At 54.0% G+C, this 14,122-nt stretch overlaps 6 protein-coding genes across 6 annotated transcripts; 2 read left to right on the forward strand and 4 right to left on the reverse strand.

The window, feature by feature from the left end:
• Window positions 1–4: 4 nt before the first annotated feature.
• On the reverse strand, window positions 5–973 carry PHACADRAFT_262704 (uncharacterized protein). The gene has a single exon (XM_007399909.1). It carries the CDS (start codon window positions 925–927, stop codon window positions 40–42), a length of 888 nt encoding a protein of 295 aa, XP_007399971.1. The 5' UTR covers window positions 928–973; the 3' UTR covers window positions 5–39.
• Window positions 974–1,927: 954 nt separating this feature from the next.
• Window positions 1,928–2,795, reverse strand: PHACADRAFT_262706 (uncharacterized protein). The gene is made up of 5 exons (XM_007399910.1): window positions 2,547–2,795; window positions 2,457–2,497; window positions 2,378–2,402; window positions 2,228–2,324; window positions 1,928–2,169 (listed from the first exon to the last, which is right to left on the reverse strand). The coding sequence occupies exons 1-5, from the start codon at window positions 2,757–2,759 to the stop codon at window positions 2,156–2,158; spliced, it is 390 nt and encodes a 129-aa protein (XP_007399972.1). The 5' UTR covers window positions 2,760–2,795; the 3' UTR covers window positions 1,928–2,155.
• A 132-nt stretch (window positions 2,796–2,927) lies between these two features.
• On the forward strand, window positions 2,928–4,338 carry PHACADRAFT_212767 (uncharacterized protein; the record flags this gene model as incomplete). The annotated part of the gene is made up of 4 exons (XM_007399911.1): window positions 2,928–3,816; window positions 3,866–4,078; window positions 4,129–4,160; window positions 4,224–4,338. Coding segments are annotated over exons 1-4 (798 nt in total), but the record flags the coding sequence as incomplete, so codon positions are not given.
• PHACADRAFT_128418 (uncharacterized protein) lies at window positions 4,339–6,810 on the reverse strand. The gene is made up of 5 exons (XM_007399912.1): window positions 6,342–6,810; window positions 6,230–6,285; window positions 5,822–6,179; window positions 5,349–5,765; window positions 4,339–5,297 (listed from the first exon to the last, which is right to left on the reverse strand). Exons 1-5 carry the CDS (start codon window positions 6,537–6,539, stop codon window positions 4,956–4,958), a joined length of 1,371 nt encoding a protein of 456 aa, XP_007399974.1. The 5' UTR covers window positions 6,540–6,810; the 3' UTR covers window positions 4,339–4,955.
• A 119-nt stretch (window positions 6,811–6,929) lies between these two features.
• Window positions 6,930–8,620, reverse strand: PHACADRAFT_128420 (uncharacterized protein). Its single transcript, XM_007399913.1, has 4 exons — window positions 8,055–8,620; window positions 7,868–7,998; window positions 7,521–7,810; window positions 6,930–7,460 (listed from the first exon to the last, which is right to left on the reverse strand). Exons 1-4 carry the CDS (start codon window positions 8,607–8,609, stop codon window positions 7,132–7,134), a joined length of 1,305 nt encoding a protein of 434 aa, XP_007399975.1. The 5' UTR covers window positions 8,610–8,620; the 3' UTR covers window positions 6,930–7,131.
• Window positions 8,621–10,426: 1,806 nt separating this feature from the next.
• Window positions 10,427–13,339, forward strand: PHACADRAFT_101477 (uncharacterized protein; the record flags this gene model as incomplete). The annotated part of the gene is made up of 12 exons (XM_007399914.1): window positions 10,427–10,790; window positions 10,843–11,037; window positions 11,307–11,398; window positions 11,478–11,535; window positions 11,592–11,641; window positions 11,853–11,976; window positions 12,091–12,204; window positions 12,328–12,479; window positions 12,569–12,711; window positions 12,783–12,880; window positions 12,975–13,079; window positions 13,137–13,339. 12 exons carry the CDS (start codon window positions 10,427–10,429, stop codon window positions 13,337–13,339), a joined length of 1,698 nt encoding a protein of 565 aa, XP_007399976.1.
• Window positions 13,340–14,122: the final 783 nt, after the last annotated feature.

A 14,122-nucleotide genomic window follows, 5' to 3' on the forward strand; every position in this document is an offset into this window, starting at 1 on the left:
TATCTCGTACCTTCCTTGGTCTTCTCTGACGGCGCGTCTTCAGATACTGCTAGCGGAGGGCTCTGAGGAGCCTTCTCTCTCGGCACTACAAACCATAGTCAATAACACGGCCACCACAAGCGCAGATCGAGACGCACCTTCGGGAGATCCAAGAGTCTGCGAAATATCGGCTTCGGGGACCTGCTCAACCTTGACTCCTTCCTTGGACTCCTCAGGCTTTGATGCTGTAGGCTTCTTGGGCACGTCCGGCTTACGTCCAACGATGGGCGGACCCATGCCGACTCTTGCGCCTCCGAGGCGAGCCATGCGAGCAGCAATAGCAGCTCTGCGCTGACGCTCCTCCTCTTCGGGGTCCTCTTCCTTCGCCTCTTCTTCCTTCGCTTCCTCTCCCCCAGCAACAGCAGGTTGGTCCTCGGATGGCTTTGACGCGTCGCCCGCAGGCGGTGACAACACGGGCGGTGAGAATGCGCGCGGTGTAGGCTCCTTACCCTCGCCCTCGCTCTCATCCGCGGGCGGAGACACGATAGGCGGGGGCTTCCACTTGGGTTTGTCGAGCTGCGGCTTGGGGGCGACGGGCGGAGGCGCGCCGAAGCCTCCTCGTCCCTGCAGCGCAGCCATACGCTCCCTGAGACTCCCGCCCACGCCGATGCTTGCCTTGGCGTCCGCAACGCTCATCGCCCCGGCCTTCTTCTCCTTCTCCTTCTCCTTCTCCTTCTCCTTCTCCTTCTCCTTCTCCTTCTCCTTCTCGGCATCATCATCGCTTGGGGCGGCCTGCGGCGACGCCGGGCGCGGCTTCCAGGAGGTACGCCCGCTCGGCTTCGGGCGCGGGGCCGGCGCAGGCGCAGGTGCGGGCACGGAGCCCTTGTTCTCAAACGCAGCGATGCGGTCGCGCAGAGAGCCTATCTTCTTGGGCGGCGGATCTGCCATCGTCGACAGTGAGAGATGATTATGACTGTGGTGGTAGTCGAGCGAGCCAGGACACGGCGCTACATCATTCAAGTAATGCTTATCATTATTACTGATGGGATAACAAATCAGTAACAAAGGGAGTAACTCTGTCTTGAATAGGGGTTTCAAAGTATCCCTTACGTGAGTTTCATTGATCCGGCGTCAACATGCGTTTATGACGTCGTTTCACCTCCATGTTTGCCAGGGTCGCGATACAGGATATCTTCCTGTAGACTCGTGTGAGTATACTGAGGGTCGCGTACGCTGATTATATGTCTATCAGAATCCGCTATGGGACACATTATGCTGTCTGTCCTTGTAATCGCTTCGAAAAAGCGTCACCGAGTCTGCAAGTCTGCGGATGAAAGAGCGGTGTCAAGGAATGGCCGTCCAGCGGTGATGCCGCCATCCACATAGTGAGATTAAATCTGCGTTGTTCATCGTGATAACCGGGCTCTTGATTGACGATATACGCGTCATGCTCTCCGGATATTATTGATCCGGCAATACACACTCCCAGCTGTTAGTTATGTCCTACGTCGCCCCGCCCGCACCACACCTGCATATTGACGATGTCTCGGCACAGGCGGCTTGCAAGTAGTCTCTTATACCAAGGATGTTTCACGATGGCCTGGCATCGTCGGTGACAGTGACGACGACAGTGTATGGGGCGGGGGGTACGAAGTCGAGCCATGTTGCACGCGACTCTCCCTCCCTCCGGCGAGTCAGAGTTTAGAACATCTCATATGCATGTATAACTGCAGCCTATCTTTAGACCGAGCACACTCGCTATCATCTCGCGCCACAACGCATGCTCGGGGCCCACTCGCCTACACATACCACATCACGAAGTGGATCTGCAAGCTTCAAGGGCCTGCTTGAGTGCGAGACTTCAATTGACTGGGCCGCCTCGACAATAGAACTATGCGCTGAAGGAAATACGGATTGCCGGAGGTCATGGTTTGCACGATCTTCAATAGCTCGAGCATCTGGATACATTGGTCAACGATAATGTAACAGGTCACAAGAGTAAAGACGTGATGCTAGAATCGCACTACCGTCACAGTCGGTACATATGTAGACACCAACCAGCCGATCAGAATCTCCACGTACGCTATAGTATATGTCCATTATTATAACCACCTCGACTCATTCCACACACAGTCGAACGCCCGCGACGATATCCCTAAGGTCATAGCCTGCGTAACTACTGAGCTCGCTCTGATATTTGCAACGTCTCAGTCAACGCCATCGGCACGCGGATGGACACAAGACGTACTCGGTGAATGGTTATCTGTGCGCCGCTTCTTGCTGGGAGTGTCTGCGGCATCATTTGAGTTCTCAACAGGAGGGAGGGAACGCTTGCCCCGCGTTCTCTATGCACAGTTGGTTAGTACACAGTGGAGTGAGTGGGAGGTGCTAGACTCACAAATCTGTTATCGAATTCCCGTTTCCTAGGTATTGTAAGCGTTTAGCGGATGCTTCGCTTGAAATTAGATAAAACGCACCTTGCGAATATCTCTTCTTGTCTTTTCTTCTGTCCCTCGTCCTACAAACTGAATAAAGCTTGTGCCATACGACGAAAGCCAGTAACGCACCCGCCCCATGTGCTGAAAGCATTCGAGAAAGGTGCCGTCATTGGAAAATACATTTATCGGCTTAAGCTTTGGGCGGTTAGCCTTCGAAATGCTGTGGTGAACGTAGGCAGACGGCGCAGGCGAGACTCGCGGCACTGCGGAGACATGGGGTACTGGTGAGATTGGAGAAGCTGGGGAGCCGTACCCGCTAACTGAAGTTACTGCGCTTGACATTGTGCTGAAGATGGTCGAGCAGGGTTGTATCAAGAGATTGTAAGGAGTTGAGAGCAACGTCAAGGACCGAGGTTGGTGTCTTTAGTACTAAGCGGATTTCCCACGCCTCGTTCCCGTGACGTCGGCCGAAATGTAAGCGCTTAAGCAGCTGGCAGTAATTACCCACCAACCGCGATTCGCAGTGTATACAGCATGCCTCACCTGCTCGAGCTACCTCCCGAGCTGCTGGAGCAAGTTCTCCTAGACTTAGACCCTCTCGAGGTAGCACAAGTCTCTCGAACATGCCATGCCCTCCACGGCCTCATCAATACTCCTTCGAGCGAGCTCTTTTGGCGCAGGCTCTACCTTCTCCAGCCCTTCGACGACCCGCGCACTTGCCGTAGCCCGCTCGGCGAGCCTATTAGCTGCATAAATTGGAAGCATTCGCTCCAGCGCATTGTCCGCGCACGCACAGTCGTGAAGAATCAGGATCTATGTCGCCCCAACGAACGCAACGCTATTGTCGAGACGCTGCTTGACTTCGCAAGACACACGACCCCGCTCTCGAGCACCCTTGGCGACGAGCTTTCGCTCAACCTCGTATGGCTTGCCGCGCTCCTCCGGGGCAGCACCTTCTTTAATGCGCCGCTTTGGGTACCCAACCCTGAGGAGACGAGGATTCGCGCGCATATCCACACGCTCTGGACTTACAGCCTGCGACTTCCTACCTCGACGACGCACAGATAGCCGCTCATACGTGTACTCCTTCACGCACTATTCGGCGAAGAACAGATGGGGACCGTTCATTCAAGATGGAAGCGGGCGGGTCAACTGGGAGCACGTCCTCGCTGTACACCACGTTATGAGCATGCAGATTGTGCCGCAGCCGCAGGTCGAGCATCAGGACCCGTACATGATCTTCCCAATGAGCCTGCCGTTTACACAGAGCATCCTGCCGGTGGATCTAGATCTCAACGCGACCGAAGATTGGGCCGGCATCGAAGGCGTATGGCAGTGTGCATTCTCGTTTATCGATCATCGCGAGCTGCTCGTATTCAACAATCTCTCGGGCCGACACGTACATGTTTTTTCCCCTCGCGCGTATCTCGTGCTCACGCACTCTGCAGTTCGACGATGAGTTGAGGACCGCGCTCTTTGAATCGCCCGATTTCGTCGAGATCTTCAGCAGGCTTGACGTCATGCTCAAGCTCATCCGCACTGAGCCCGACCCGGAGCATCCTACGCGTCCGATTTTGCATTTCACGTGTGAGAGCAGGACGGGCACTACCATGGTAGGCTACGTGTGTGTGACGCCGGACGACAATATTCGCTGGCATTTTGTGAGTACAAAGGTGTGCTGGTTGAGTGTGCGACACTGAAGGTCGAGTAGGAGAGTGGGCAGAATGGCGACAATGTCTGGAGGTGAGTTATTCGCGTTTACATCTTGGGTCAAGTCTTGGGTGCAAAGCTGACGCATATTTACAGTTCGGAGGGAGTTCAGGTAGGTAACGTCCGCTCGCCATTCGGGGTTCTTGGCACCTGGACGACGACCACGCACGACGTGGGCGACCCCGTCGGTATGTCCTCTGTTTTGCATCATATTCGCATCAGCGCCTTGATACGCCCTCTCGCAGGACCATTCTGGATGCGGAAGATACCTTCGGACAACGATTCGAGCTTGGTTTGAATCTGCACAGGTCCCAGCATGCCCTAGACACCCTTATTTAACGATTTCCCTACCCGTGCTTGATTGCTATCTCGCTGTATATGCCTGGCGCAAGTACGAGGTTCAGGTCGACACCCATCAATGCAGACATTGCGCACAGTAGTCTGAACTGCGTTCGTTTGAGCTTGGTGGTGTGCGTAGCCTTCTGCACGGCCCCCTTTCAACAGCTCCATATTGTTGAGGCCAGGCTGGATAGCTAGCGCGATACTGCTGGGCTCAGACAATCCAGTCATTATTTCTTTTTGCCATATGCCTGCTGCGCTACCGTATAGCGACGCGCCCAAATGCTACGCGGGCAAAAATGCACCTGAAGTTCAAAATGTTGGGATTACACTTGTATCGCGTACGGACTAGAATGGTGCAAATAAATGATACAAATGTGGTATACAAAAGCGAGCATCATTCCACTGAATGCAGTTTTAGATCTGCTCCTGCCGTCCTCTACTGCCCAAGTCTTGTATGATACTAGATACTTTTGTTGCACACGCCGCCTACCACCAGTCACCATGGGCCCTCATAGCATCCGCGACCTTGATAAAGCCGGCAACGTTGGCGCCGGCAAGGAGGGACGGTGCAACCTTGCCCTGGAGCTCGGGCGCATCATCGCTCCAGCGCACGCCGGCGTCGAGGCAGATGTTGTAGCAGTTCGCCATGATGTCCTTGAGCTTTGCATCGACCTCGGTGTTTGTCCACTGCAGGCGCTGGCTGTTTTGGGCCATCTCGAGACCAGAGACGGCGACACCGCCGACATTGGACGCCTTTCCTGGTGCGTACCAGATCCCGCCCTGCTTGCGCGACTCCTCAAAAACGTGCACCGCTTCCTGCGTCGAGCCCTGTGCGCGGCATCTGTAACCACGCTGGACGTATCAAGAGAGGGCACGTACCATGTTTGAACCTTCAGCAACGATCTTCGCGCCGGCCCTGGTGAGTGCCTGGGCCTCTTCGCCGCTAATCTCGTTCTGGGTGGCGCTCGGGAGCGCGATGTGAATTTTTTCGAGGAGTGTCCAGGGGCGCTTGCCTGCATGGTATGTGAAGCGGCTAGAGAAAGACGCATCCTTGCTGAGGCTCTCGAGCGTGCCGCCCCGGAGCTTGAGCGCCATGATGGCCTCGACGTCCACCTTGGTGTAGCCCGTGCCGTCGGTGGCGACGAGCGAGCCCTTCGAGTCCGAGAGCGAGAGAACGGTGCCACCGAGCTCGATGATTTTGAGTGCAGTGTACTGTGCGACGTTACCAGAGCCGCTAACAGCAACAAGCGTCGAAGGCTTGCTGAAACTGTACTCGGGACAGTACCTGGCGATCATCTGCGGGGCTGCAGCGTAAGAAAAAGGGACATGCAGAGAAGGAAGCTCCTACGTACATGCTCGACATAGTAGACGAGACCATAGCCGGTAGCTTCTGGACGGATATGCGAGCCACCCCAGCTGATGCCCTTGCCAGTGAGGACGCCGACGAACTCGTTACGAAGCTTCTTGTACTGGCCGAACATGTATGCAACCTCACGACCACCGGTACCGATGTCGCCTGCAGGGACATCGGTGTCCGAGCCGATGTGGCGTTGAAGCTCTGTCATGAAGGCGACGCAGAACCGACGGATCTCGTTATCGGACTTTCCCTTAGGGTCAAAGTCGGAGCCGCCCTTGCCGCCACCCATGGACAAGCCGGAGAGCGCATTTTTGAAGGTCTGCTCGAAGCCGAGGAATTTGAGGATGGAAAGACTGGTACTGATGTTAGCTCATCTAAGTATCGAGGTACGGCTCGCACTCACTTAACAGAGGGGTGCAGACGGAGGCCACCCTTGTAGGGACCGAGCGCAGAGTTATACTGAAGGTAATATATGATCAAAATGCTTCGGAGGTACCACGATGGCAGCCACGCACCTGGACACGGTATCCCCTGCTGACCTGTGACTTGCCCTGATCATCTTCCCACACCACACGGAACTGGATGACACGCTCCGGGATTTGCACAATCTCAAGTGCCTTCCTGTATTCGGGGTTAGCCTCCAAGAATTTGGTGAGACTCTGGCTGAGCTCGGCGAGTGCCTGCTCGAACTCGGGCTCGTAGGGCTGGACCATCTTTGGAAGCGAGATATGAGTGGGCTAGCTGAGGGACAACGTCGAGGACGACCTACCGTACGTCTCCTTTTTGTAGGCCTCGCACTCCGTAAGATCGATATGACTCCGAATCGTCGTGCTCGGCCGGCGACTATTCTTCGTGAACGCAAACGCCACCGTTGCTATCTTCAAGTCCTTATCATCCTATGGGAACCCTTCTTACCGCATACGTACACTGAAACTCGGCAGTCCTAAAAAATTAGAGCGGCCATAAGCACGTCAGCATTATCCGCGACGCTGGTTTCGGCCGTAAAGCGCGTAAAGTGACACTGCTCGAGTCTGAGGTAAATTCAACACGCTGTGCCGCGTTCATCCACAAGCGTTACCCCACGTTCGTCCCAGTGGCTTCACGCTTCGCAATACAGAGGGGCGGCTGTATAGACTGACCAGGTATGACGCACTCGAGCCGTCTTTCGTGCTACTGAATATCAGGACCTGCAATTACACACGGACAGTCGATCCTGGAGGACCGGGACGTCAGGAGTTACTGAGAAAGAGTGCTGTATGTGCAGATAAAGCAATAGGGACTCAGGTATGTGCGTACACGTTCATACTATGGCCGGCCTCGCGCAGCCAACCTTCTGCTTTTCCCTGGTCGGTTTGCAACACCAGCCTTCTTGCCGCCCTTGCCTCCGTCACGCACGGGCTTTCCGCCACCCTTGCGCGGCTCGAACGCGTCCGTCGACGACCTCGTATTCTGCTTCGCGCCCCGTCTGGGCCCGCCGAAGCCGAATTTCTTGTCCCGGGCCTCGCGCGAGGGGCCTCTCTTCCCACCAGGCTTGTCACCGCGCGCACGCTTTGTAGGTCGATCAGCAATCGCATCCTCGACGGCGACGTCAAAGCCATCGTCTTCCTGCGCATTATCGAAAGCGCCCTTGCGTTCTATAAAGGTGTATTAAGGATCAATAGTCGTCCCTGCAAAGTGCGGCTCAACGGACGTACTCCGCTTAAGGCCCTTGAGACGATCCTCCATCTCTTTTTTGCTGCGCTCTCGCTCCTTCTGTTTCTCAAGTTGCACCTGCTTACCGAACTTCTTGCCTTCGCGCTCCTTGCGCTTTTCCTCCGCGCGTTTGATGGTCGCGGTCTCGTCCAAAAGCCGTTGACGGATCCGCTCCATGTGTGCGTCGGATTTGACCATTTCGGCGAAGTAGTCAGAGGGTCGAGTGAACGGGAAGTTATGCTTCGCAGCAAGAGACTTGGCTTCTTGTGCGCAGTGCAGAGCTTGCTTGTAGCTAGAATTCATGTGTAAGTATTACATCTAGAGGGTAATACAATGAAGGGACACGTACAAGGCAAGCTCTCGGCTCAGGTCGTCGTCCACATCGACATCGACTGTGTGAGGATACGTGACGACCAAAGTCTCCGTCCACGGTATGGATGGGTCAAGCTTGATGCCGTCTCGTATCCGCTCCAGTGCAATCTGAGAATGCGACGATTCAGCCGTCTTTATTGAGATTAGTTGGCCAGTCTACACACCTTGTTGTCGATTTCAATTTTCTGCTGAGGAATAACATCATCATCGACCTCGTCCAGCTCATCAAGAGGGATAGCATCTTCTTCCTCATCCGCAGGTTCATTTTGTTCTTGTGCCTCACCGTGTTGCTCGTGCTCTTCTTCACCATTGGAGGCGTCTTCTTCTACTATCTCATCCCCTTCGTCACCTCGGCTCTCTTCGTCCTCGCCAGTGAGCGCTGCCAATGACGCACGGTCAAAGTCGTCCAGTCCGTCCTCACCAAGGGCTTTCATGAGCCGCTCCATGCCTCCTGCGTCCACGCCCTCGTCTTCACTGCCTTCTTCCTCGTCGCCGCTGTCCTCCTCATGACCTCCATCTTCGTCAGAGCTGGCTTCCTCCCATTCTCCGGCGCTGTCTGCTTCTGCCTCCTCGTCCTCGTCGCCTGGCTGCTCTGCGTGGCGAGGCTTGCTCGATGAAGGCCGACCCTTCTTCGCAGGCATCTGCAATTGTGCAGCAGAAGCAGCGGTAGCCGACTTGATCTGTGTCTGTGCTTTTGAGGCTTTCGGATTCGCCGGCATCGTCGAGAAGGAAGAGTACTTAAAGGTACACTAAATAGGGTTTTTTTTGCTAAGCGCTTGGTGCGGGATTGATGGTGGGATTGATTGACTCTTGCCCCGAACGACTGAGTCCTAGGTCCATTGCTTCGATGAGCATCCACATATTATGTTAATTATCACCAAAATTTGATACACATCCCCACCGACTATTGAGCAAACTGAAAACAATTTAGCGAGTGGCAAATTGCCGCTTTCTATGTGTATCGGAAGGAGCTGTGAACGGTCGTAGGCAGCGACCACAAATCGACACCCTTTACTGTACACTACTGCGTGCGTTATATTCTGACATGCTATCATAGTCCCGGTCGCTGATCTCGTCGTCGGCTATGTCACCGCCTTCGGGCAACCAGTCAGTGTCGGTCGTCATTTCGTCTGTAGGCGAAAGCTCCGACGGACGAGCGAGCCGGGGACTGAGCCAGTAACAGAAGCTGTGGGGCCAAGGACAGCAAGGGGTCAGATTACGACTTTTGCTCGTGCAGATGCGTCGCGTCGTTCGTCATTGGATTATTGTACCGCAGAGGGCCATTCAGCTAAGGCGATATGGTCGTCGCTATCGTCACTACCCAGAAGGGCGCGCAGCTATATGAGGAGCCGATCCCCGGGAAAGCCGTGAGTGTTCAAACACTGCGAGGACCATGAAGACCGATTCGTAGTGTTACAGAGAACAAAGGAGCCAGGGCGAAGAAACAAAGACATCATGATATCTTTGGGACATTTCTCAGACAGCGACAAGACGGCGCGATATGCCTTGAATTCGAACCACCATCGAGGATGCTGATATCGCAAGAAGCACTGGCTACAGACGGCGAAACGGTGGTCTGGACATAGTACCGTAAAAGAGGACGTACATTGAGAAACAGATTGTACAGTCGGCTTCGGATTTATATAATTGGAGAAGGCTGTAACGTCTGGCGGCGAGAAACCAGTATTGCGCGCGAAGGGCAAAGGGCAGATAGGCGGTCCCGGTCAGTAGTTGCGTAGCAGCGGGTTTCTCTACACTAGATTCAGCACCCTCGAGTTGAGTCTTCGCATGATCATCCCTGCGATTGAGGAGACAGAGGAAGGGCGTGATATGAGAGTTGGACACACACTTGCCTTATCCATTGTTCGTTCGCATCTCTCTCGCATTTCCTTTGATGTCAATGCCCTTGGGAGGTAGATAGAATCAGCAGAGGTCGCGGACAACGAGAGCGCCAGAAGGAGGCAGTCAGGAAGAGTGTGGTTCTCGACACAAGATTCAGCAATCTCGAGTAGATGTATGTTCACTGGTTCATCATTCGACGGGGACGAGGGAAGAGGAGACCTGAGCTAACGTGGGGTGCACATACCATGGCCATCACCTATCCAGCCCTGTATCCAAGCCACTGCTTCTGCTATGCGCGGGGTCAACGACAACGCGGAGCGTCCACTGGTCGATATCCGTCGGTCTCGCAATATGAGAACAGAACCCGAACGTTTGAATTATGGAGCGTATTTGTCCGTGCTAACAACATGGGCCTGCGCTGGAGGAATAAAGGTATTATGGGCAAAGCAAGAGGACTAGCTGTCGCGGCTAAAGCAGAGGAGATCACGAGCAACTGAAAAATTGCTTGCACGAGGGATTCGGACCGGAGTCCCGATGACCCGCCCCGCGCGCGTAGACGTGTTTCGAGGCCATCACATGCCCCGCTTCCTCTTTTCCACGGGCAGCCGTCGGGCGATCCCATATATAGGCCATCTAGCGCGCCCCTGACGCTCCTCTCCGTCCTCGGGCTCAACGTCTGTCAGAGAAAACCGCCATGCTACGCACCCGCTTCGTACACGCTTTACGCCCGCGGTTGGCTCGCCTCGCTAGCACCTCCACGCCGCCGCCGTCTGGGCTATGCCGCGCTGTGCTCGGCCTTGGTGCCGGTGTTCTACTCACATCAGCATTCTTCCTCACGCGTCCAACGCAAGCCAACTCGCTCATCAGCAAACAGCAAGTCGGTACAAGTACCGTGCCCGTCCATGACCCTCCCGCAAAGGGAATCAAGGTGGGCGCAGGCACGCTTGCGAAGGAACTGCGTGAGGCCTTGGGCGACGCGAACGGAAGACTGGACACGGTCTCGACAGACCCAGAGGTGTTGCACATACATGGTTACAGCGAGAACGACTACCACCCAGGTGCGCCGCTTCATACCCATTGCAGCTTCCAACTCACCTACCTTTCTTGTAGGTTCCGCTCCGACCGTCGTTGTCTTCCCGCGCTCGACTACCGACGTCGTCGCAATAGTCAAATTCGCGAATAAATATCTCATCCCAGTCGTCACCTACGGCGGCGGCACGTCGCTTGAAGGACACTGGCGCGCACCGTCAGGCGGAGCCATATGTGTTGATATGCGAGACATGGACAAGATACTCGAGATTCACGGTGCGTCATACATATCTTGCACAGCACAGTATCAAGTACTCGCTTACATTTCCCTACTCCTTCCTCCGCAACTGTCTTGCTTGCAACTGCGCCCGTGGGTTCATACCTGTCAACAACGCGTAATTGCTGTAATGTATATCATCACCGTTCCCGCCGCCGAATCAAATCCCTCATCCACATTTGACCCGCACATCTCGCCGCTATGGACGCCCCAAACCGTACTCTGCTCGACCGTCCACCATGCACTGCGCGGATCTTACGATATACAGAGGAAGATTCAGATCTCGTCTGCCAGCCCGGCGTCGGCTGGATGGAGATCAATGCTGAACTCGAGCGGCGTGGTATACCGCTCTTCTTTCCTGTATGTATCCTCGACCATGTTCCAGGCTTACATGCCTTGTCTTGTCTAATGCTGACACACACGCTCCTCTGGCCTGCAGATTGACCCCGCACCAGGGGCATCCATCGGCGGAATGGTCAGCACGGGATGCTCTGGTAGTACGTTCTCTCCTTTGTAGCTCAGGGGAGAGCAGGAATACTGATAACGTACATAGCCAATGCAGTGAGATATGGGACAGCAAAGGGCGAGTGGTTTCTGAATGTCGTACGTCCTTTCATCGCTGGCCTTCACCTTACATTCCCATCAACTGGCTTGGTGCCTTCGCATATCCCGCCATGGACCTTGCCCTCCTTTCTTCGTCACTCGCTATCCTGCATCGTGTCTATGGGCTCCGGTGGTGGTCTGACGTATTTCGGATTTATCGCATATTCTCAATGGCCGTCTTGTATCTGACGGTTGACATTACTGCACCAAGACTGTTGTACTCCCGTCCGGCGAGGTTATCAAGACACGCCAGCGATCGCGCAAGAGCAGTGCGGGCTTTGACACTACGAAGCTCTTCATTGGCGCTGAGGGCACGTTAGGGATTATCACTGAGGGTACGTCCTCTCTACTCTCCTCACCTACGAGACCAGACTGCTGTTTGGTCACAACCTTTCTCACTTGCGCGCTATTATAACTATCCGGCATCTTGCTGATTAGACATCTTGCAGTGACTATCCGCCTAGCACCAATTCTCCCGACGACAGTTGCTGTTGTGCAATTCCCTGATGTTCGTGCCGCAACTGAGGCGGTGCGGGAGATCGTAAACTCAGGCGTCGGAATACGTGCGTTCTTACCACTGCCTTCTGTTCGTCGTGAAACTGACCTACCTCTGTCTATGCTATCTCTCGCGACGTACCATGCATCTCTACTTGTTCTGCTTACTCACGGCATCATTAATGTTTCAGAATGCGTTGAGCTCTGCGACGACGCATTCATGCGCTCGACGAACCTGTACGGACAGAGCACACGGAAATGGCCTGAAAAAGACTCGCTCTTTATCAAGCTGCAGGGGTCGACGCCTACGATCATGGAAGAAGGGCGCAGCATCGTCGAGAAGGTGCGCTGGTTTGTTCCTGGGGTGTCTGTACCCTTGGACGGGTGGCACACTGTCAGCTGCATCAGGAATGCTAACGAGTTCGCCGACAGATCTGCACGGCTCACGGCGGGACGGACTTTACATGTGCCTCGTCAGACGCTGAGGCGAATGCACTTTGGTCGGACCGGAAAAATGCGCTATACTCAGGTCTGGCTCTGGTTGAGGGGAGCCGGGGATGGAGCACCGATGTCTGGTATGTTCTCTGACATTCACCAGGCACTGAACCAGAGGACTTATCAACGCTAACGATTCACTGGCTGGCAGCGTACCCGTGAGTAAGCTCCCCCAGCTTGTATATGAGACGAAGCAGGATATCGAGAGCAGCGGATTGGTGAGTACAATTGTCGGACATGTCGGCGACGGTGTGTATATCTATTGCACTCTCTTTACTCTTGCTCATGCTGCCCCACGTCTTCTTATACCGAACAAACTCACTCCCTTCAAATGTGGAGATAGGCAACTTCCATGCACTGTTGCTGTTCAAAAGTGAAGAGGAGCTTGCGATCGCGCGTGGCCTTGTACACAGGATGGTCGAGCGTGCAATACGGCTTGATGGCACATGTACGCTCCCCTATTAGGATTGAATGGACTTCGTTAACACTCATTAACATTCTTCAGGCACTGGCGAGCATGGTGTTGGGATTGGGAAACGTGAATATCTATATGAAGAGCTTGGTGCGGGCACAGTCAGGCTTATGAAGACAATCAAGCATGCGCTTGACCCATATAACCTATTCAACCCTGGAAAAGTATGCTCTCTTTTTTGTGGTGAGCTATATGCTGATACATGCACAGCTCTACCCAGATTCTCCTGGAGATGATGCTCAACCACACCTAGTCACGAGCTCTCATGCTGCTGCAGTAGTGCATGAGCAGGAGAAGGAGAAGAGATGCTGAGTAGCATGTAACAGCTAGTTTGCCAAAGCAATAGCCAGCTTTCTAAATGCATCTGCTTGTTAAGCCAGACAACTCGCATTACCAGTATTATGAGATTTGCATTGGACATGGACAGACTGTAGAACACTTGCTGCTGGTGGGTTCTCACAGTGGCCAGCTGCACACTCTGTGGTGCTCACTGCTTGCTAAAGGTAAGATTTGCATTCAGTGCAGTAGCTAGTGCAGACAATTTGCCTAGAGCAAATGATCCATGCTCACTACTGATGAGTGCTGTATGGTGCAGTCTGTAGTGTGATCCACCACTTTAATGGCAATAGCATGAGCAAGGCTACGCCAGCCCACTTGGAAACACTGCAGATATGACAAAAGGCAAGCAAAAGTAGTAATGAATAATGATGTACTTACACCAGCAGGTGGCAGTGAGGTTGGACCAACCTCGTGACAAGGTCTTGATAAGACATGCTCCAAATATCACAAATTGATCTGGTTCCAGGATCCCGGCAGGATACTTCAGCCAATTTTGAATCAGTGTTTGTGAGCAAGTCTGAAACAAGCTTTGGCGCATGGTCAGAACAGTGCTGGCTGGATGTTGCATTGATCTGAGCCTGGGACCAGCCTATAAACACATGCTAGGGCATGAATCATATACTATATATAGTAGCTCACACAGAATATAATATATCAAAAATGTCAACTAGAATATATTT

This window comes from Phanerochaete carnosa (genome assembly GCF_000300595.1).
Source record: "Phanerochaete carnosa HHB-10118-sp unplaced genomic scaffold PHACAscaffold_9, whole genome shotgun sequence".
In the NCBI taxonomy this organism is placed as follows: domain Eukaryota; kingdom Fungi; phylum Basidiomycota; class Agaricomycetes; order Polyporales; family Phanerochaetaceae; genus Phanerochaete; species Phanerochaete carnosa.

Excerpts from the sequence above, each read along its gene's own strand:
- PHACADRAFT_262706 (XM_007399910.1), bottom strand. The coding sequence starts at position 2,759 with ATGTCAAGCGCAGTAACTTCAGTTAGCGGGTACGGCTCCCCAGCTTCT. Across the intron at positions 2,403-2,456 it reads CAAGAAGAGATATTCGCAAG|GAAACGGGAATTCGATAACA; the intron begins GTGCGTTTTATC and ends TACAATACCTAG. Across the intron at positions 2,325-2,377 it reads GGGAATTCGATAACAGATTT|AGAACGCGGGGCAAGCGTTC; the intron begins GTGAGTCTAGCA and ends AACTGTGCATAG.
- PHACADRAFT_128420 (XM_007399913.1), bottom strand. The coding sequence starts at position 8,609 with ATGCCGGCGAATCCGAAAGCCTCAAAAGCACAGACACAGATCAAGTCG. Across the intron at positions 7,811-7,867 it reads CTGAGCCGAGAGCTTGCCTT|CTACAAGCAAGCTCTGCACT; the intron begins GTACGTGTCCCT and ends CATGAATTCTAG. Across the intron at positions 7,461-7,520 it reads TCTCAAGGGCCTTAAGCGGA|AACGCAAGGGCGCTTTCGAT; the intron begins GTACGTCCGTTG and ends ACACCTTTATAG.
- PHACADRAFT_128418 (XM_007399912.1), bottom strand. The coding sequence starts at position 6,539 with ATGGTCCAGCCCTACGAGCCCGAGTTCGAGCAGGCACTCGCCGAGCTC. Across the intron at positions 6,180-6,229 it reads CGTCTGCACCCCTCTGTTAA|TCTTTCCATCCTCAAATTCC; the intron begins GTGAGTGCGAGC and ends CATCAGTACCAG. Across the intron at positions 5,766-5,821 it reads TCGTCTACTATGTCGAGCAT|ATGATCGCCAGGTACTGTCC; the intron begins GTACGTAGGAGC and ends GCAGCCCCGCAG.
- PHACADRAFT_262704 (XM_007399909.1), bottom strand. The coding sequence starts at position 927 with ATGGCAGATCCGCCGCCCAAGAAGATAGGCTCTCTGCGCGACCGCATC.